The sequence below is a fragment of the Hyaena hyaena genome, unplaced genomic scaffold (assembly GCF_003009895.1).
Source record: "Hyaena hyaena isolate Hyena2069 unplaced genomic scaffold, ASM300989v1 scaffold_198, whole genome shotgun sequence".
Taxonomy (NCBI): Eukaryota; Metazoa; Chordata; class Mammalia; order Carnivora; family Hyaenidae; genus Hyaena; species Hyaena hyaena.
Window position 1 is genome coordinate 1,449,609 of NW_024080829.1, and position 22,265 is coordinate 1,471,873.

The 22,265-nt window shown below is 37.0% G+C and overlaps 1 protein-coding gene across 1 annotated transcript; it reads left to right on the forward strand.

Moving 5' to 3' along the window:
• Positions 1-13,998: 13,998 nt before the first annotated feature.
• On the forward strand, positions 13,999-20,973 carry IL21 (interleukin 21). The gene is made up of 5 exons (XM_039241595.1): positions 13,999-14,166; positions 14,275-14,310; positions 18,656-18,811; positions 20,586-20,663; positions 20,760-20,973. Exons 1-5 carry the CDS (start codon positions 13,999-14,001, stop codon positions 20,781-20,783), a joined length of 462 nt encoding a protein of 153 aa, XP_039097526.1. The 3' UTR covers positions 20,784-20,973.
• The last annotated feature ends 1,292 nt before the right edge of the window (positions 20,974-22,265 follow it).

Genomic DNA, 22,265 nt, shown 5'->3' on the forward strand with positions numbered 1-22,265 from the left:
GGGTACACCTTCATGCTTTTTTGGGTGGCTATCATTGCAGGGAAGTCACCATCTGTTTTCTAGAACCTGAGTTATCTGCTTTTGCGATGCTTGGGTTAAGCATAGGTGTTCTCTCTCATTTTGGTGCATCCTAAATCTCACTCTACTTGTAAGAATCAGGGTTGAACAGATGATTGGTTTCCTACTATATCCAATTACATGTCTTGTACATGCCAATAATTAAGGAATTAATCCTTTCAATCAGCCAATCAATCAATGATTAATGTATACAATTCACTAATATTCATTAAGTGCCTTTCTGTGCCAGACATTGTGTCAGACCCTGGAGAGAAAGCAGGGAACAAGGCAGTAATACAGAGTTTTTACTGTGGCAAGAGGCAGTTATCTGAGATTTTTCTGCCTAAAAAGGGGAAAAAATTAGCAAGGAATTTAACCCAATATTATCAAGATGAATTCTAATGCTAAACCTAATGAAGGAATGTCACTGACCTGTTAAATTGGTAAAATTTTTATTCTATAATAATTCACCCAACTAAATTTATCAGTTTAATTCAGATATAGCTAATATTGTCATGACTTCCATATCCTACCAGTGTCTTACACTAGTGTGTGTTTTACCAGCCTATCCCCAAATTCATGGAAGTCCAGATTATTTTTACTGAAGCTTCATAGTATGATGCTAAGCACTTGCTCATGGTTTTAAATTCTATGAAAATTTCAAAGACAGAAAACATTTTCTGAACAAACACTATACTTCTAACTCTGACTAAATCATCTTAAAATCATGACATGGATCAGCAGCAGTAAATGTGAATAGAAATCATGGGGAAAAAAACCCCAGTGCGACTGAAAAACAAACCTCGAATGCACATTTGTCTGATCATATTTAGTGTCATTTTCACACATAAAGGCCAGCGTGCTTTCATTTTCTCAAGCACGTGTGTCATTAAGCTTTGCCGTGTGCCTTCATAGAGTAGTGACCTGATAGCATCTAAAGAAAAAGCAAATAAATACAAGCTCAAGAAATGTTTTCTGATGATGTAATGCTTCCTATTTATTGTTTTACGTAGCAACTTATTTTATCTTTCAGATTGGTACATTTTTATGGTAAATGCTGAATAATGAATTCAAGACTCCTCTACTTAGAGGTTAAAAACAAATTCCTTGAAAGCAGTTTTGTCACTTTGCCTCCTTATTTTCAGAATGCTATTTAATCTGCCAGTGACTAAGCTGTAGGAAAAATCTTGTTCTGTTGATATGTAAAGGAAAATGTGGGTGGAGGGAATAAGTTCTGCTCTGTATCCACCTCACGATTTGGACTGTCAGAGATAGAGGAAAAAGGAAATCTCTGCTCTCCCCAGGTAGGGATATGAGGTTGCTTAGAATTCCACTTTTGGGGAAGTCCACCAACAAGGTGATGTAAATTCTCAAGTAGCAAATTGACTCAGCATGTTCCTAAGCCACAGACCTCTTAGGTGACGTATGCTGACTTCACGTCATTTGCCCATTTGCTCTCACTAGGTGACAGGGAAACCATGTATTTTCCCCACCTCACGCACACACAAAGCGGAAGTATACCGGGCTCCCCTGTGGGTCTTGTTCTTATTCATCATTCTAACAAGCAAGACATTCTGCACCTGATCAGAGCTATTCATTTTTAATTCTCTTCACCTTTATTCCATGGTATTCCAGTGAGCTTACAGGAAACAATTATAGATGATCCTCCTTTGCCTGAAGGCCTTTCCTATTTCTTGAGTAGTCAGGAAAATTGTTTTACGTGTGACAAATCTGTTCAGAAATCAACTGAGATTGTCAAAGCTCTAACCACAGTATTCTCCAATGCCTATTTAGTAAAGAAACTTAACATCAGATGTGGCAGCCACCACTATGACATTCTAAAAGTATGATCCATGAGAAACTGATTTTTTTTGACCCCTGAAAAAAGGGAACTAACATTTAATGGGTCTCTGCCATGTGCAAGAATCAGTTTTAATGGACTTAACATATATCCTTTAAAGGCAGAACCTTTCTTGTCACCTTTCTTATTAAAAGACTGATGATTTTTATTGTGAATAAGAAGATTAGTGAGAGAAGGCACAGTTGATAGAAATATACAGGAATGTGAGTCTTACGCTTCCTTTTCCTACCAGGCTGCATATAAGTTCATATTATACCAGTGATGTATTGTCACTGGTTCCCATATTGAGGTGTCTGTACCCAGTACTAACAGGAATCATCTTAGGCCTCTTTCCATTTGGCCAGTAGCAATCTTGGTGTTTTAGCAATAGACATCACATTAGCACTTACAAGTATGAACTTGGGCAAGTTTCCTATACTCTTTGTGCCTCCATTTTCTCATCTCTAAAATGAATGATAAAAATAGTTTCCTCATAAAGATGAGGATCAGGTGGCTTACTGTACTTCATTGACTCTAAATTGTCATTGATTGTAAGAGTCAAACTGGTTTGTGATACATTAATATATGAAACATATTGTCCAAGAATACTGAAAGGTGGAATATGTACAAAACTATGAATAATGCCTGGTACAGAGTATGTACCCAATAAATGTTAACTGTAATTACCTATTAGCAACCTGTGGGCCACAGTGCAACAGTGGGCTTGTCAAGCCCTCTGTGGGCCATGGCGTGACTTCCTCCTCCAAGGCAGAGCACCTGGACATGGGCAGGTGACTCCACTACCCTGGGCTCTGCAAATAGGGGTTCAATCAGTCACTTTAAAATGTTTTTTTTCCTAGAGAGTAAACCTTTTTTTCTAAACCAAATCTTACACAGAACCCAATGTGTAAAACAGGTAAAAGAGGAGTTTCTCTGATTAAAGTAGGCGTGGAGGGGCACAAAATGCTGCCCATCTTCCCTCCCCTTCACCTGCAGTGCAGCCTCTCCCAGGAGCCCTGTCAGGGCAGCAATATTGCTTTCTTAACATAGTAAGATAATAAGTCTCCTAAAACTTCTACAGGTGTTTGTTAGTTAATTACTCCAAACTTCGTCAACTTATTGACGAAGTCAATATTGAACCTTATTGAAAGTCACATTATTTGTGGCACATATTAATGCCTAATACGCTCACTAGATATGTAGACCAAACATACATTCAGTGTACTTTTCTCATCTTTCTCTAGTTTGGTCGCCAAACTCCCTTAATCTGTCATATGTGAGTGAAACTGTCCTTTCATTTCAACCAAGTCACCTCACAGTCCCCACCAGATATAGTTTAATGCTCTCAGAATGCACAACATGAAGGGCATCAAATGTTTATTCTAAACATAGCTTTCAGCTATCAAGGACTTTTTATTCTAATGCTTTTTTCTTAAAACCCTGCTTGAGCTCCGTCTCAGGAAAACTTCACCCAATAATAAATGTAATTTAATTAACTATTATTGCACATTGGTTATAATATGCAAGTGTTATAGGGGAAACATATAAACAAGCAACTTTGTCTTCCTGAAATATCCACATAAAACTTAGTAGGTGAAAGAAATAAAACAGAAATACTCATGTAAAAATGTTTTCTCCCTGGTGGTGCCTGCTAGATGTGTGTGCGTGTGTGTGTGTGTTTCTCAGGTTTGGGGTATAACATGTGTAAAGTAGGAATGAACAGTGTAGAGGTTTTCACAGAGGTCCACGACTATGACAGCTCAGAGAGCTTTGAACACAGGGAAAAATTAACACAGATGAGAGCTCTTTCTAAAATAAAATAGCTCCTTAGAGATTCAGAAAGTAAACAAGGGATATTCCCAAATTATCTTGTCCCCGGACACTAAGCAGATAGTGCCTTTTTACAGCTTTCCCTGACTTATATTTTCATAAATCAGGAAAAGGCAGAGTGTTGTTTTTCTGTAAAAGTGTCATTGACTCATGAGAGAGAGGGGGGAAAAAACAACAAAGATCAAATATGAAAGGTCATAAAAAGGAGCTTTCTTTGCTCCTACAAGAGAATATAGCAGTCTAGTCATTTTACTTTAATACTTAGAAACTAGAAATCTTCATTTAATAAAACAATTATAATTAAAATATATTTTGGTTTTATGATATGAGGACTGAACAAGAAACAAATTGGGAAGGATGCAAACCAAGATGGAGAAAGAGAAGAAATAAGAAGAAATCTGGAATGAGTGAGAAGCAGAAGAAAAAGGAAGAATAGAGAGATCCAGAGAGAAAGTGAGTCAGAGTCAAAGGAGAAGGAGCTGGACACTCAGAGCTTTCCTGGGCTCCCAGGATCATTTGGGTTGTGGTCATCTGGGCGGTCATCATTCTCAGTGATTACTATTGACCTTCTTCAAGTACCTTAGTCCTTGTATTTCTAAGGTCTCCATTCAATAATTTTTATAATGCTTTTATTAATTTTGAGAGAGAGTCAGAGCATGAGTGGGGGAGGGGCAGAGAGAGGGAGACACAGAATCTGAAGCAGGCTCCAGGCTCTGAGCTGTCAGCACAGAGCCCAATGCGGGGCTTGAACCCAGGAACCACAAGATCATGACCTGAGCCAAAGTTGGACACTAAACCGAGTAAGCCACCCGGGTGCCCCTTTTTATGATTTTTTAAAATGCTTTTATTTTCTAAGGTTTCCATTCTAAATGTTGATCTGAACACCGACTCCATTAAAAATTATTCTCTAAACACAGCAGCAATGATCAGAGCAGTGGTTCTTAAAGCTGGGTAAAAATCAAGTTGAGGGCCAGAGTCCTACATCCCTGCCATGCCATTTAAGCTTCTGGTTGATGATACACATACAGATGGCAGAAGTAACAGGACTTTTGCTAAATACGCTGACATGACCTGTGATGACTCAACTGTGGATATCCACAAACACTGAACTATCTATCTTTAGTTAGCTCTCTCTATAAGCATGTTTCTTTTGTCTTCTGCTATACTGATTTCTCCCTCAGTCTCTATTTTAAAATTCTGGGAGCTAAATGGAGCAGATGAGTGTTCTAATGCTCTCATTACCATGAGAAGGCTTGAATAACATGGAAAATTAAATAGATGTAAATAACTTCACTACATTTTTGGCCATTAAACTGTCAAGATAGCTGATTTTCTGATTGATTTTGTCTATGGTATTCAAGGCCCAAATGATTGTAGGAATTTATTCACTTTTTTTCTTTCTTCTTTTGTGGATATAAAACATTAGAGAATTATTGTCAAGTATTTTATTGGACCAGGTTGTCACTGGTTAAATAAATAAAAGGGAGGCAACTGGATATTCCAACTCAGATTGCAAGTTGACTATTTAGTTAACCCAGACAAGATATACAGTTACACTTTGGATACCACGAGGAATAATTTTGCAAAAGGACTCCTTACCCCACCTTATCCCAAATCCATGTGTCTGAAGCATCATCATTGGGGTCCAATCCTTTCATGGAATATCCTGAGCTGCACAGACTGTTATAACCCAATGATATTGGCAATGAAGGCAGTTTCCTGTTATGGAGAGAAATGGTCAGGCTCTATAGGCAGTTCACCCAATTGTTCAATGTTTCACTTAAGTTCTTTGTGGCTTGATTTCCTTACCTGTAAGAAGGGATAATCAGAGCACCTACGTCTCACACTGTTGCTTTAAATGAGGTAATGTCTGTAAAGCACTTAGCTATATAAGTGTTTGTTCTAATAATTATTAATATTGCTATTTTTTTATTGGTCCAAGGTCTCTTACTGACAGGAACTACCCCCTCTCCCTTTATTAGCCACAGAAAAGTCTCTCAGGTGTGACTATTTCTCCATTTAAAGCCTGATTCCTTTGAGACTTTGAGCCCTGAGCTTTTGAGAAAATCTCAGAGTCCGTTTTCCTTCTTCAGTTACTCTTGTTTATTAGAGTTGTACACACTGTACATGGAAAATCAATATTTAAAGAATTTAAAGAAGTACAAAAACTGTCCTAAACATTCAGCACTAAAATGGCACTGAAAATTATTGACATTTGATGGCTCAGATGCCATTTCATGATTCTTCATAACCTTGTCCCCCTGAGTGTGGTTTAAGATTGGATTTAAATGTACAAAATAATGACAGACTATGTCCAATCTTTGTTCTAAAACAGTGGTGTTAGGGGGCCTATGAATCCATCCATACAGGGGACATTGTCTATAGATGGGCTAAATAATCTTCAACCATATGGATATTACTTTTCAAAAAAGTATATAGCTTGTCTAATGATGAATTAAATGCAAATTCATTTAAAAGCACTCCTGAGTTCATAGGGACCCCCTTGGCATTGGAATTACTCAAGCAAGATGAACACTAAAGCAATTACTACCATTTACTATTACGGAAAGTAAGATATTTTTGATATTAAACAGGAGTTCATGCCATAAAACATGAGATTCTCAGGTGTAATAACATAAAAACTTAAAATTTCTATATGGTAAAAGACACCATAAAGGAAATAATATCAACATGCTTAACATATTTTTAATAGAAAAAGAGCCCTTACAAGCAAGAGATAACCCAATAGATGGCAAAGAATATGAACAATGATGTTCACAAAAAAGAAATAAGCTGATAATAAAGATATGAAAATAAGCCAAACTTAACTTTTGATCAAGGAAAGACAAACCAATAACAAGATACTATGTTTTTGTCCAAACATATTGGCAAATATGAAAATATTTTAATATTTTAAACATAAAGTATTTGAGACTGGAAGAGCTAAGAAAACTGCTGTTGGTGGGAGTGCAAATTTATACAGCATGTTGGAGGGCAATTTGGCAGTTTCTGTCAAATTGTTAAAAGGATATAATCTTTCCAATTGGAAAATGAAATATGGGATATGTATCCTAAAGGGATATAAAGATATATTTCACATATGCATAAAGACATAGATGTTTGAATTATCAGGGAAATACAAATAAAAACCATGATGAAATACCGCTTTACACCTGTCAGAATGGCTAAAATTAACAACAGATGTTGGCGAGGATGCAGAGAAAGGGAAGCCCTTTATGCTGAGGGTGGGAATGCAAATTGGTGCAGCCACTCTGGAAAACCATAAAAGTAGAATTACTCTATGATCCAGCAATTCCACTACTAGGTAAATTTTACCCAAAGGATAAAAAAATGCTGATTTGAAGGGGCACGTACACCCTGATGTTTATAGAAGCCTTATCAACAATAGCTAAATTACAGAGAGAGCCCAAATGTTCAGCTGATGAATGGATAAAGATGATGTGGGGTGCTAATTATCTATGTATGTATGTATGTATGTATGTATGTATGTATCTATCTATGTATCTATGTATCAATCTATCTACCTATCTACACATACCACACACACGCACACAATTGAATATTAGCCAGCAAAAGAAAGAAATCTTGCCATCTACAATGACATGGATGGAGCTAGAGTGTATTATGCTAAATGAAATAAGTCATCAGAGAAAGACAAATACCATATGATTTCACTCATATGGGGAATTTAAGAAACAATGTAGATGAACATAGGGGAATGGGAGATGAGAGGGAGGCAAACTATAAGAGACTTATCTACAGAGAACAAACTGAGGGTTGCTGGAGGGGAGGAAGAAGGGAGATGGGCTAAAGGGGTGAGGGACATAAAGGAGGACATTTGTTGGGATGAATATTAGGTGTTATATGTAAGTAATGAATAATTAAATTCTACACCTGAAACTAACTATAACTAAAGTAATTATATGTTACTAACTAGCATTTAAATAAAAACATTAAAAACAAACAAAATAAAAAGTAAAATTGCTTCAGTATTGCTTCAAAAAAGAAAGATACAGGTGTTTAAGAATGTTCATTCCAGCATTGTTTCTAGGAGATAAAAATTGAAAACAATAAAAAAATCTATCAGTAGGGCTATGAATGAATAAATTATGGCATTCAGCCATACAATGTAATATTAATCCATCTATTTAAATGAGATAGCCCCATATATGAATACTGTATGGATTGTTGTCCCTGACATATTGTTAAGTAAAAAGTTATAGAATATGTATAGTATGATTAAATTTTTATTAAAAACACATTTTTCTATGTCTGCATATCTATTTCCATATACTTCTATCTCCATATATAACTCTATTTTATACAATATTTACATATCTATATTCTTTGATATTCTATGTACATAGAAAATGAGCCTAAAATAATACACAGTAAACTCTCAACAGTGTCCCAGGAATGAAAATTGGGCAAGCAAAGTGAGTAGTTTCATATTTTGCTTTTTATTTCATAAAATTATATGTATTTTGAATTCTTCGTTTTATGACACAGATGTATTACTTTTGTAAATAGAAGATGAAAAGTAGTTAATTTTCCAAAAATGATCCTTATTCCCAGAAACAGAAGTAAGTGTCCAAAATGAGGACTGCCTTCAGTCTGCAGACTCCTCTCTATGAGATCCTGCTGTTGCCCTTTTGGGAAAACAGTTGGGGGAGATTCCTATTCAGGTTATTAATATGGGCTCAGCATACACCCTAAAAAGAGGACACAGTGAAGACCATTTATTTTTTTCTTAATTTTTTTTTAATGTTTTATTTATTTCTAGGAGAGAGAGAGAGAGAGCGTGAGCAGGGGAGGGTCAGAGAGAGAGGGAGTCACAGACTCCGAAACAGGCTCCAGGCTCCGAGCTGGCAGTCAGCACAGAGCCCGACGCGGGGCCCGAACCCACGAACCGTGAGATCATGACCTAAGCGAAAGTCGGACGCTTACCCGACTAAGCCACCCAGGCGCCCAGTGAAGACCATTTAAAAATGTTTTATAATCATGTGTCAGGGGCTGCAGGGCCAAGAAAGAAGATGTTTATAGCCACCCATCACTAGCGAGTGAGAGAAGAGTGTTTCTTTGATCATAGACATTGGACAGGATGTTACATGAGGCTGGTGGAGCTTATCACATCTCCTGATGTGAGGCTGGGGTGGAGCTTGGTTGATGGAATAAAGGACATCTGATCTCTAGCCTCACTGAGGCTATGGGTATCATAGTTATGTAGAGACCAGCCTAGGCACAAGCCATTTGTCTAAATACCTTTAGTTTGAAGCAGTGCTACATATTAGAATACCTTAATATTACTCGAAACAATAGAGGCCTCTCTTCCCAGAGCCTGACGTAGAAAACATCTAATTCTACCCATGAGAGGACGAAGCAAGTGAAAATAGAAAGGGAGTATTTGACACATGATGATCCTAAGGAAAGGCTGCAAGACAGGACACAGGAGCTGGGCCAAATAATATCCAGCACAGCTTTGCCCTTACAAAACCATGAACTAGCAGCATTCATTTCCAGACTTCAACCCCTCCTTCCTTTTATTCCTCTTACCCTCAGCCTATTTTTCCTGGCTGGAAGCCTTCATTCAGTTCCCAGGCTTGGTTCCTATCCAGAGCAGGGAGTCTCTAAGCAGAGTCCATTAGGCAAAATTTTTAAAATATGTCCATAAATCCCTGTAGTGGATGACTAGAGCTTCATACTTTCATGGTGATGGCCTGGATTATTTTCCTGGAAAGAATGCATGTGGGAGAGCCCACCACCTCATTGCAAGGTGCCATGTTAATATAGAAGGTAACTAAAAGCTGTGTGCTTGCTATACAACTATGGCATCCAGCCAGACTGCTGCCCCTCAGCGTTTCCCGTATAGAAAGTCTGGAGCCACCCTACACTCACACAGTGGTGTATATATGCAGAAGAAGCATGGATCACTCTGTACTTCACAGAAGTCCCTGGAGCTTAGAAAATAAAAATAGCAGCTGCCTGGTATTTCCTTTGAGAAGTGGATGAAATTTAAGGTTTTCCTCTTCCCACAAACATAGACACCAAATTTTACAAGTAATTTCAGGAGGCTCTTGGTCCTCTCAAATACATTGACATTGGTCCTTGTGGGGCCAGGGGAGTCCATAGATGCCAAGATAGACTCTCTTGTGCTAATGGGGAAGGATCACGGGAGGAACGGCACCAGGGTTTTTAAATAAACGAGCTCAATTGGGCCAAGTGTAAAAACAAGAAATAGTTGGCTTTTCATTCTCTCTCCTTTCCTCTGTCATCTCCCTTTTTTCTTCCCCCTCAAGAAAAAATCCTATATCCTAGTCTTGCTGTAGGATATAACTAGTTGCTCTTGAGGCTTAAATGTGACCTCTTCCAGACGAAATACAGTCAGTTCTGGTATAAGGTGACACATACTTTCCTAAAAATCATTGCACTATACAACATTGCACAATAACAACCACAGAGCTTATGGGGAAAATGAAATTAGGGGCACAATACTCAAAAAAATGTTGTCAGTGACACTTTAAAATGCTGATAGAAAACTAATGAAAAAGAGAGCAGTTTTACACATGTTAAATAGTTAAGAAATATATGAATACTACAATAAGTATGGCACCTTACCTAGAAAAAGACCTGTAGTTTGCCCATGGAGGTGAGTGTTGGAGCTATTGAGAAATGGCAACAGAAGGTTTTCGAGCACAGAAAATTGTAACACCAGATGTGGATGAGTATGGCTTATGATGTATCTGGTCAACTGAGGCAGCTGGGGGATGTGTGCAGCATGTGTGTGCATTTTGTGCATTCCTATACAGTTTAGGTCAGCTGGAGGCAGTTTCCTGCATTCATTTAGTGTTTCTTAAAGATGAAATCACACATAGGCAAACACAAAATTCTTGTTATACTCAAATTGTTCCCTGGTATATCTAATCAGTGAAATAAATTCTCATTTTTGACACAAGTGTTACAGCAGAACTAAATCCAGGTTATAAAAATGATTACAAGTTAAAGAATAAAAGGCCATTAAGACCCCAATGGAATGATGCCATAATTCCATCAGTGAATATGTAACTCAACTAAATCTGAGTCTCCTTACTCCCACCCTAAATTCCATCTCAACATAGTGATAAGTTCAAGTGAAATGCAACTTGTACTCCATAACTTGGCAACGTACTGCCAATCCTAAGCAAATCCTCCTTGGTGCTAGAAAGAACTTGTAACAATACACATCAGACTTCCTGAAAGTCTTCATTATACATTTTTATACTTATCATCCCATACCATGTGGCAGCCAACACTAATCTTCCTTCCCTCTTCTCCAGCATTCTTTGTCCCCTCTATATGCATCCATCAAAAGCCCAGCAGACAAAACTCCAGCCTTTATGGGTTCTCTCATTACCCCTTCCTCTCTTTCCCACCTTCTTCCCAAGAGTAAGAACTCTCTCTATACATAGGTGTAGTACTTTTCTTTTTTTTTTATTTCTAGGAGAGAGAGAGAGAGAGAGACAGCGTGAGCAGGGGAGGGTCAGAGAGAGAGGGAGTCACAGACTGAAACAGGCTCCAGGCTCCGAGCTGGCAGTCAGCACAGAGCCCGACGCGGGCCTCGAACACACGAACTGCGAGATCATGACCTAGGTGAAAGTCGGACGCTCAACCGACTAAGCCACCCAGGCGCCCCGGTGTAGTACTTTTCTATTGCTGCTGTAACAAATTGCCCCAGAACCAGTGGCTCACAGTTCTAGAGGTCAGAGGTCTAAAATGAGCTTTATAGGGCTAAAATCAGGGTGTTGGCAGGCTGCACTCTGGTAGGCTCCAGGGGAGAACTTGTTCCTTGCCTTTCCTGACTTCTAGGGGCTGACTGTATATACTGGCTTCTGGCCCTGTATCACTCTGACCTCTGCTTCTTTTATCACATCTTCCCTGCCTTCCGACATGCTTGCCTTCCTCTTATAAGTGCCCCTGTGATTATACTGGGCATACCTGGATAGTGTGGGATACTCTCACATCTCAAGACCCTTAATTTAATCACATCTGCAAAGTCCCTTTTGCTGTTTAGGAACATAAAAAGGTAGTATATGCACAGGTTTCAGGGATTAGCCTACCACACCAGCGATAATGTTCAAAGTGCTTCACAACTGATATGCCATTTAAAGCAGGCTGTCTGATTCTCAGAAAGGTCTTAGGTCATAATGCTGCCGTAGGACGCTGCAGATCCTGGCATGCTGGTTGATGGATAGTAGAGAGGGCTGGGAGGTCTCAGGGAGGGACTTGGGTTTGTAGGGTGTTGGTGAAGCACTCTGGGGATGTAAGGAATGGTTCTCTCTAAGCAATATGAAAGACTTTCCACTTTGTTACAATCAGCACAGCCACATGAGTGCATTTTGGCTAACCGCTGACCTGCCATCCTCTTCCTTATCCACAATCAGTGCAAAAACTTTCTGGGATTTTATCATGTGCTGTATTCACCCCCTTTACTTGGAATGTCTATTTAAGCCTCACTACAACCCAGTGATTAGCTCTAAACTTCCTTTCCTTTTGTGATAACATATCGGGGGTCATATGTGCTACTAATTGCTACGGCCTGAATTTGAACTTTTTACTTTAGAAATTGCCCTCTTAACCACTGTGGTTAGGGTCTACAAGGAGACTCACATCTCTTTAGGCAGATCAGGAAAGCAGGTACAAAGACTGTGCAGGCAAGGAAGAGGTATTAAGCGACAACACGTAGTCCACATGCATTTCATAGGTTTACAAAGAACCATCTCCTACAGAATTTCATGATTATTGGGAAGGCTTCTATATCATACAGTAAGAATTCTTATCTACTTTGGAAGCACCAAACCTGAATAGTCTTGAATAGATATTCTATAATATCTTATTATAATATATATATTATAATATATTATATTATAGAATATATTATATTATAGAATATCTATTCTATATATATATATAAAGCTATAGTCAAGAGAATCAAGTACAAACTCTAATTTATCTTGGCTACATAACAGTCTAGAAAAAAATATGGTTGCAAGCATGCAATGAAACAGATGAAGAAATAAATGAATAAGTAAAATCTATAGTCAAGACTTTTATTTGTAAGACCTAACTGACTGTGGTACAAAACTACTTCTGGTTAGAATATTATATTTAACCTTCTCAAATGGGTAGAGCAGTAGGGATAGAAGCAGCAGTAGAGAGGAGGATGATAAAACCACTTCTGGGCTTTTATAACCTCTACCTGGTCATAGTTAGAAATGTGTTGCTCATCCCCAGATGAAATAATATCTAATAGAAATAAGTGACACTATCCCTCACAAATAATAATTTATAAGTATATTTTATTTTGCTGTTGAAAAAGTTTTTGGTTTGGACAGGAATGAATATTAGTGCCTTTCATTCATTTAATTGATGCATTATATAGAAGAGATGAACATTAGAGAGGTTTGGTGGTTTTTTTGCTTTTTTAAATGAAGGTAGAGTGAGATCCTGATTGGGAGATGGGATGAACTTCTTTAGGGTCTCTTAGAATCATTTATGATATATATATAAAACGATTATGTAAAATGTTAAAGCCAAGATTAATGTTATTTAAAGATGCTGTCAGGGAGAACTGTAAGCAAATTGCACTTTAAACCCTTTAACCTCATTAAAAGCCTAAAATATTCTTGCTAGTTTGGAAAATACTCCTGATATTTAAAATTTCCTAAAATGTAGCTCCCCTCCTACCTTTACAATGGAATACTGGATGATTTCAGTCAAAAGGCATAGTTATTACCATAAGAAAAAGTCCTGCAAGAAAACACATGTAGCCACTTTACTCATTATTGAAGTGCCCTTATGACTGTTAGAGGGAACAGGTAAGACGCTAGGGAGGCAGAGAAAGAGAGATCAAAGTGTTTTTGTTTACTTCTTTGAAGTTTTGTAGTACCTACTGTTTACCATGCACACTTCTTGATTCATGCTGAAAATTGGAATTCACCCATTTCTCTTTTTCCTGTCTAAGATGCAGATGGGGCACATTTCGTTGACTCCATCAATCCCTGCCCCCCACGCATTAGCACATGCACACGTATACCTAGCCAGTGGAAAAGAAAAAAGAGTTACTCACATTCATCCATTTTACAAAGATTTCCAGGCTGCAATGGGAGGGCTCTACCTCTCCCTGAAGGATGAATAAATAGGTAGCTTTACTGACAACCTGTTCACAGTCAAACTGCAGTGAAAACTGAGACCAAGCTCTTGCTTTACTGGCACTTATGAGATCCAGTGCTGGCAACATGGAGAAGATAGTCATCTGCCTGATGGTCATCTTCCTGGGGACAATAGCCCATAAGTCAAGCTTCCAACAGCAGGATCTCCTCTTGATTAGAATGCGTCAACTTATAGATATTGTTGATCAGCTGCAAAATTATGTGAATGATTTGGTAAGGCCATACTTGTCACAATGAAATTTAACTATTATTCTTCAATTAATATAAAAGGAGCTTTTTGACTTATAAAAATAACCCAGAACTAATTTTCTTTTGCTGTAGGAACCTGAACCTCTGCCAGCTCCAGAAGATGTAAAGGTAAGACCAATTGAATTTATTTGTGATAATATTTGTGATACAAGTTTTTAAATCCAATTAAGGAAGCCATTAACATAATTATCTAGGAATATACTTAATTTAAATGAATTTGGGGGTTTAAGAGTTGGTAAAATAGTTATTCCTATTTTGGTCAAATATTCACTGATTTACCAGCAAGCCAATTATAAAAACACTATATACCTTATAAATATATTTTTATCTCCAAATACCTCTAAGAGTCCTTCCAAGTAGCACTGTTTGATACAGAATAACAAAACTAGAAAATAAATCTATTTCATGATCAGTTTCTGAATAATGACCAACTAAGTTTGAAGAGCCCTTGTAGAATAAAAGTTCTTGGGCCTTCCTTTGCAAACCTACCTAAGAAATATAGACACACACCGGAAGAAGCAGAACTCACCTTTTAATAACTAGAAAGAAAGAAAAGAAAGGAAGAGAGAAAGAAGAAAGATCAGATTACAGGAACAGCATGGAAGAATGGTAGTATGGAAATCAAGGCTGTCCTTTAGAATATAATTCCATATACCTTGGCCTCAGTGAGTCTTGTCTTTGGCCTTTGGAGAGGTCTTTCAAAAGGATTTTTTTTTCAAAAACTCATCCCATTCTTTTAAGCCACTTAAATCCATTAGGTCCAAGGAAGAAAACCCCTAACATATAGTTCAAGAGGGCTGCGTGCTGATCTTTTCCTTAGTAACTTCTCTCTAGTCTTCACGTCTGGTACCCTGAGGATAGAAATGCAATTGGGGAAATGTTTTCATTGTCTCAGACCTTTAACTGCATAAATTAGAATAACTATAAAAGTGCTACCAGTAATTAGGACACTACACAGGGAGAGACATATGAAGGTACATTGCAAAGAAAACAATTATCGTAAATGACTATGTGTAAAAGTTTAGAAAGTGAATGAGTCACAACCATTGCTTTTCTCTAAAATTCACTCTTCAACTCTGAACTTAACCACTCTCATTTACTAGGTCCTTTTCTAATAAGCAGCATCTAAAATGAAAGCAGCACATTCAGCTTATTGGAAAGCTTTTTCCAATAAGTGAGAATATTTCTTAATTGATGACCTAATTATCAAAACATACATTTTCAGCATCTCATGCATTTTGTTTAACTGCTGTGGTTAGAGTACTTTTAGACTAACCCTATCTATAACTTGCAAAATAAGAAATAAGAAAGATTTCCCATTTTCTAACTTGAGTTGATCCATTGGGTACTTCCTTTGTTAAATATCTACGCTTTACTAAAGATAGAGGCTTTTTATCTTACATCATAATGAGAAGATTTCGTCTCAGTGACACTGTTACCTATCTGACAATCTTATCAAACAATGCTATCTATGATACAAGTGAGTAATAGTATAACTAAGATCTTTAAGCTAGGCTGTCAGGCAAACTTAGGAAGGAAGAAAATAATTAAAGGCCACACAAACATTATGTCAAGTTTTTCAGGGCTAACACCAAAGCAGGGATCATAAGAGATTTAAAATAAAATTAAAAAGTTTAAGGAAAATAAATTTATTTACATGTTGCATGTAAATGTTGATTCACCATGATTATCTCAGATCCCTAATTGGCCTTGCCAGGCGTGGTTCTCTTTCTTATAATTGTATAACCAGTGATCCTCAGCTGGTAATGACTTTGCCCCCTAAGAATATCTGACACTGTCTGGAGAAATTTTTGGTTGTCACAATTGTATGTAGGGGAGTGCTTTCTACTTGTCAGAGATGCTACTAAACATTCTAGAATGCACAGGACAGTCGTAACAACAAAGAATGATCTAGCCCAAAACGTTAATTGTATTCTATTGAGAAACCTTGATATAAATCTAGTTGGTGTGTGGGACAAAGGTATCTTGCCCAAGACTTCCTAGTGTGAGTGGCCAGGCCTTTTTGTGAGGAGGAAAAAGTAGGTTAAAAATAAGCTATAAGGAGGCAAATATTTTCAAATATTCAACAGCAAAACGACAAAGCCAAACGGTTTCCTTGCAAAAGCAGCACTTGACTGTTCTTTGTTACTCTTACTTTTGATTTCTGTACTGCTCCCTCTATTTTGCAATAATGTAGGATGTGCAACTCCTCATATTATCATGTGTTGAATGATGACAGAATCAAAGCCTTGCCCTCATAGTTTGCTGTGACCAAGGCATAGCAAAAGAAAATGTTATGCTCCCAGATGGTGGTTGTACACAGGAATTTGGGCTTATCCTGTAAAGCCCATGAGTGACAGGTCATCCATCGCTGTCCAAAGCTAGGTTAATATCTCCATGCCCTTCCCAGTGCATCTGTATGGCAGTTGTCAGAACAGCTCCTCCACTTCTTTTCCTCTCCCAGGCTGCCTTTGGTGTGTGTCTGAAGCCCAACCCAGCAGTTAGTCGTCCTGGACCACACATGGCCAAGGACAGCTCTGCTGTTTGCAGAAAGCACAGAGCAATATACCACCTTCTATTGTCACATGTAAACAAGGAAGGGCAGGAGAGACAGTGCAGCCTGTCAGTGTCCAGATGCCATTCAGAGGCTTTCAGAAAAGCTTTCTCAGGTATAAAATCTTTCAACACTGATCTTGACCATTCCGGCAATATCAAGGGAGTTCATTTGGTAGGGCCCCTATACTTCTTTGGAACATAACTTTCTTTCAACATACCCATGTAAATGTTAACTCAGCAAAATGGGCTTCTGTGAGAAATGCTGGTTTCTCAGATCATCACGGATGAAGCAGTTAGTGTTTTCAGTTTCAGCTGGAAAATTTACCTCTTTAAATATGAATATTATTTTTTTCCAGTAAGTTAAGCCGGTTGTGGTCAAAAAGAAGAGAAAAGAAAAAACTTCAACAAACATGAGCATGTGGTTTTCAAGGAAAAAAAAGTGCTATAATTAACATTTATAAATAGTTTCTATTAAATAAGCATTTTGGCAAACATATGGAAAGGATATTACCTTGCCCTTATGAGAGAGGCAAACTGCTCTGATATAAGGAAACCAGATAAGCTGGTTCTCAGCTTGTGGCTATGTATGCAAAGCAAACCTGACGGGCCTGTGTCTTAATGATGCATGTTATTAATCAACATTCATATTGGGTAAGAATATGGGTTGGAAAATGCAAAGCAGGCCATATGCTATTTTCAGCTGTTGTCCATGAGAAGACTCAGGTAATTTTGTTATATATGGGACAGCCCTTGTAGGAACTGAGAGAGATTGAGGTTTCTGGTTTTATATGGCAGTGTCTTCCATACACGTTAGCGAGATGAGGATACAGCAACTGGGGTGTGTTGGGGTGCAGATAGAATAGCATGATAAACACACATTTCTGAAAGAAAAAAGAAACTTGGATACAAGTTTTTAGAACAGCATTAAAGTGTTTTTAATAAATCTATTTATATATTTTTTTCAGTATATTCCATTTTATTTTCAGTTTGATTTCTAAGGTTTTTGACTTACTACTCTCTAGTTATTTGACTAAACCAAGAGACAAGGTTTTGATCCTTGTTCTGTCCACTTCTCTATTCTATGAGACACTACCCTAAGCTTCTAAGGAATGGTCCTCCCTCCCATTGGTTGGGCAAGTCTCAAATTCTGTTCCTTGACAACTTGGTTCATGCAGAATCCTACCCTAACTGACCTAAGAGTGTGAATAGGATTTTAGAAGAGTCATGTGTAGTCCATCACAGGTGTACAGAATCTTAGATGTGGAATATGCCATCAGAGGTAGGTAGCCACTTCCTTTACCCAAAGCAGGGGCATTAACTCATTTACTTCATTTGTCTGCTCCACACATATTTATTGAGCATTCACTAGCAACAAGACAGGATGCCAGATGTCGTGCAAGGTAAGATGCTGCTCAAGACATGTCACTGTTAGATGCTTCCATGAACATCTCAGAGAGAAACAAACAAACAAAAAAACAAATAAAAAAAGATTTCTAATTAGACTATCGTATATCTCACCCAAAGCTGCAACCAATCATAGTGTAACTTTTAGAAACTTTGTTCTAAAAGCAAACTAACTCCTTTATAAAACATAAAGATCATGCACATCACCCAGACCTCAAAATGGTATTAGAAATGGAAAAGTTAGGCTCCCTCCTCTTGCCTGTGAGGTAGGGAAATGTCCTCTCTTCTCTAATACAGGATAAAATTTTACATTGCAGGTGTCTCCTTCTAATCAGCCAAAAGATTAAGTAGGGTGTGAACTCCTTCCTCAAAACCTGCTGATACAAACGTAATCTAATAAGCTGTAGTAGAAGTAGAAAAAGAGGACTGGGAAGGTCATTTTTACTTTCTGCATAACTTTTGTTAACATACATATAAATTATTTCTTTTTCAGAAACATTGTGAACGGTCAGCTTTTTCATGTTTTCAGAAGGTCCAACTAAAGGCAGCAAATGCAGGAGGCAATGAACAGATAATCAATGTATTAACTAAACAGCTGAAGAGGAAACTACCTCCCACAAACGCAGGCAGAAGACAGAAACACAGACCAGTAAGATTGTCATTTGTCATCTCTCTTATTTGTACTTAAATTTGTACTACATCTCCTACATTACATCACACAGACACACAGACACACACACATTTGTAGCCAGAGATTCCAGTGCCTTCCTTCCAGTTATATGTTGTATTTTTTTATGGGGTGTTTTGAGAACTGAAGTCACTTCTTCCAAATCCACAGACTTGAAAGTGCCCAGAAATCCTATAAGAATTTGCTAACAGTCTCTAGTAGCTGGAATAAGTTGAAATAGCCTCCCAAGGTGAGGAAGTCACTCGGCAGAGAATCCAATTATGACTTAGGAGTTAAGTATTTTTCTTTCATCATATGGTCACATCTAGAGCCTAGTTTTCCTAGAAGAAAAGAGATAGCCTACAAGAGACTAAGAAAAATCTCAAATTTTACCTTCTCTTAAAGAATATTATTGTCCTATACAATGACGGAGTCAGTACTATATTTAAATAGATAGACCTCATTATTTGGCAGGAGAATTTTAATAGTCCCTAGTTTTAGGAGGCCCCAAGACCATCTTGTATATTTCTTCCTATGCCAACTCATAAGCAATGCTGATACTCTCAAGACTAATTCAAGAATTAATCAAAACCAGTGGAATAAGAGATAAGATAAATTACCCCAAAGTATTTTTTAATCATTTCTCTCTCCTCCAAAGAATTGCACATATGATTCAAATGAAATCTTAATGACACTATCAAAATGACTTTTATTTCCTTTGATTTCTTAGCCAGGTTGCAATGTGAGAAGTATCCCTCTAAAATTTCTTTAGACAGAAAGGAGCAGAGTCTGTCTTTGAAACCCAGTAGCAAAGACTTATGAAATGGCAGTGCTGGCATTGAACGTAAAGCTGTCTAGTTAAGCACCTTTATATGGTAGATGGGAAAATGAGACCTCATTATGTGATTTGTCCAAGCCCTGCCAATACTAAGTTGCAGAATCAGAACTAGAACTTACATCTCCTACCTTTCAGTAAAAGGCTCTCACCACAACATCAAATGGGCTTAGAGACATTGAATACCAAGCAATGGCCTCGTGTTTGAGCTCTCAAAAAGAATAAGGATAAAGAAGAAATACCTAGAATTTTTTTTTAAAAAAGAAATAGAAGCTGGGGAGACGCATATGAAAAATTGTTCAATCTCTCTAAAATCAAATAAATGCAAGTTAAGGAAATCCTACTTTCTTCCAGTTAAAAAGTTTAACAATACTCAGCAATAGTAAGAATGCTTTGCATAAATACAGGTGAAACTTTTTTACAATATGCAGCAAGATAAAAATTTTTATTCCTTTAATTTAGTAACTGTACTTCTAGAAATTTCAAATAAAGGTATATATAAAAATTATTCAGAAATGTTCTTGCAGCATTGTATGCAATAGTGAAAAGTCAGAACAATTTGTGTGTCCAAAGATAGTAATAGTTTGATGCTACATTGGAATATAGAGCAACAATTACTTAACAGGTAGGAAATGCCTATATATGTTGAATATAAATAAACAAATTACCAACCAGTGTAAATAACATAAATGCAAAGAAAAAAAAACATTGCTGGGAGAATATGCATCAAAAGATTGCAGTGGTTATTTCTGAGGATAGGAATTACAAGTGATATTTTCCCATTGTTATTTCCTGAACAATTTTATGCACGTCTCAATTTTTTTCGGTGAATATAATTTATATCTCTAATTGAAAAAAATCTATTTTAACTGAACATTTTATTAAATTGGAAAAATGTTGAACTTTTTTGTTGATTTCTAGACATGCCCCTCATGTGATTCTTATGAGAAAACACCACCCAAAGAATTCCTAGAAAGACTGAAGTCACTCATCCAAAAGGTATGCAACTGAAATTGTATTTAATTTTCTACTTCATATTTATCTATCCAGATTCCTTCTTATGTTTATGTTACTCATGGTATACTATTTCCACAGATGATTCATCAGCATCTCTCCTAGAACACATGAGATATGAAGGTTCCTGAGGATCTAACTTGAAGCTGGACACTATATTACATACTCTAACACAGTAGTGAAACTCACTTCTTGGTACTCTAAATGGAGGAGTACAACATATTAGTGATGGGGAATAAGACTCAGATCAGTGTTTCAAGTCAGGATTATTTCCCCCCAGTATGCAATTCTTCAGTTTGATCCACATGCTCTGTGTCTGGTCAACTTGAAAAAGCCATCTACTCCGTTAAGAGTCTGATTTCCTATGTTATGGACTTCTATGATTTCTAAAATTTTTACTTTATATTATTGCCCAAATATGACATTCCTTGATTGGGGGAGAAGCTTAAAAGGTTTTAAGCTTAAAATTTTTAACCAAAAACACAGTTTGGGAATTTAGTGGTCTTATATTAACTTTGACCTTGATTACCACAGGAATGAGGACTCTGATGATTACTAATTTAAAAGTTTTTTACCTTCACTCAAGCTAAGAAATATAGAAGCATGGGTCAAGATGAAAAGTTGGTCTTTATTCTTTTAAGGAAATGAAAACTAAGTGTTTAAAGATGTATATCTGAAGAGTTTATTTTGTATCTCAGAATATCTAATGTATAAATATATAGTTTATTTATGTGCCAGGGGATAGCTTTACTAGATGGCTACAAAAAAGATCTTATTTCTTTATTGGGATGTATCAAAAATATTTAAATGCTATAGATATGAATGTATTTATGGAATACACTCTTTTAGTCCTTTTTTCTTTAAATTTTAACATAACTGCCCCAGTTCAAGTCCCCTTATAAGCTAACATTTTAGGCTTATGGAAATGGCAATTAAAATGTATAGAGGGACATATTCAGGTAGTCTTCTGGAACAGAATGCATTTAAAAAAAAGTCTTGTAGCTCTCTTCTCAAATTGTTATAAGATTACATGGGAGCGAGATAGTAACTCCAAATGTCTGTCACCTTTCTTCCTTTCTTCCTTTCTTTCCTTTCTTCTCTTGAAAGTGACAGACACTTTGTGCTTGCATGCTTTGCATAAGGCAAATCCAATCACCTATATCAAATCAAAATCAGGAGACAAATCAAGGGGCCAAGACTTCTGTCCTAATAGAAAACAGACTTGCATAAACATCCCAATCTTTCAACCATGGATAGTAAAAGTAAGCAACCTGCTCTAACTGCCATTTCTTATCAACTCCAGCAGAGTTTATTTAAATATGAAATTAAAAACTCTAGAAAAATAAAATTTTTGTTAGAACGTTATAAGCTATTTGAGAATCTCTTATTGTTAAAATGGCTGTGAACGTGCAAGAGGATGTGGGATGGGAAATACTGTATGTTCTGAGAAGAAAAATTATCTACTTGAGAGTATTTTAAAAAACAAGTACAGATAAATTTATAGTCCTAAAAGATATATTAGCCATCAATTATTTCATCAAATCTCAATGAAATGTATCACCAAAAACAAGGTATTCTATCTTAAAA

Excerpts from the sequence above, each read along its gene's own strand:
- IL21 (XM_039241595.1), top strand. The coding sequence starts at position 13,999 with ATGAGATCCAGTGCTGGCAACATGGAGAAGATAGTCATCTGCCTGATG. Across the intron at positions 14,311-18,655 it reads CAGCTCCAGAAGATGTAAAG|AAACATTGTGAACGGTCAGC; the intron begins GTAAGACCAATT and ends TTTCTTTTTCAG. Across the intron at positions 18,812-20,585 it reads GAAGACAGAAACACAGACCA|ACATGCCCCTCATGTGATTC; the intron begins GTAAGATTGTCA and ends GTTGATTTCTAG.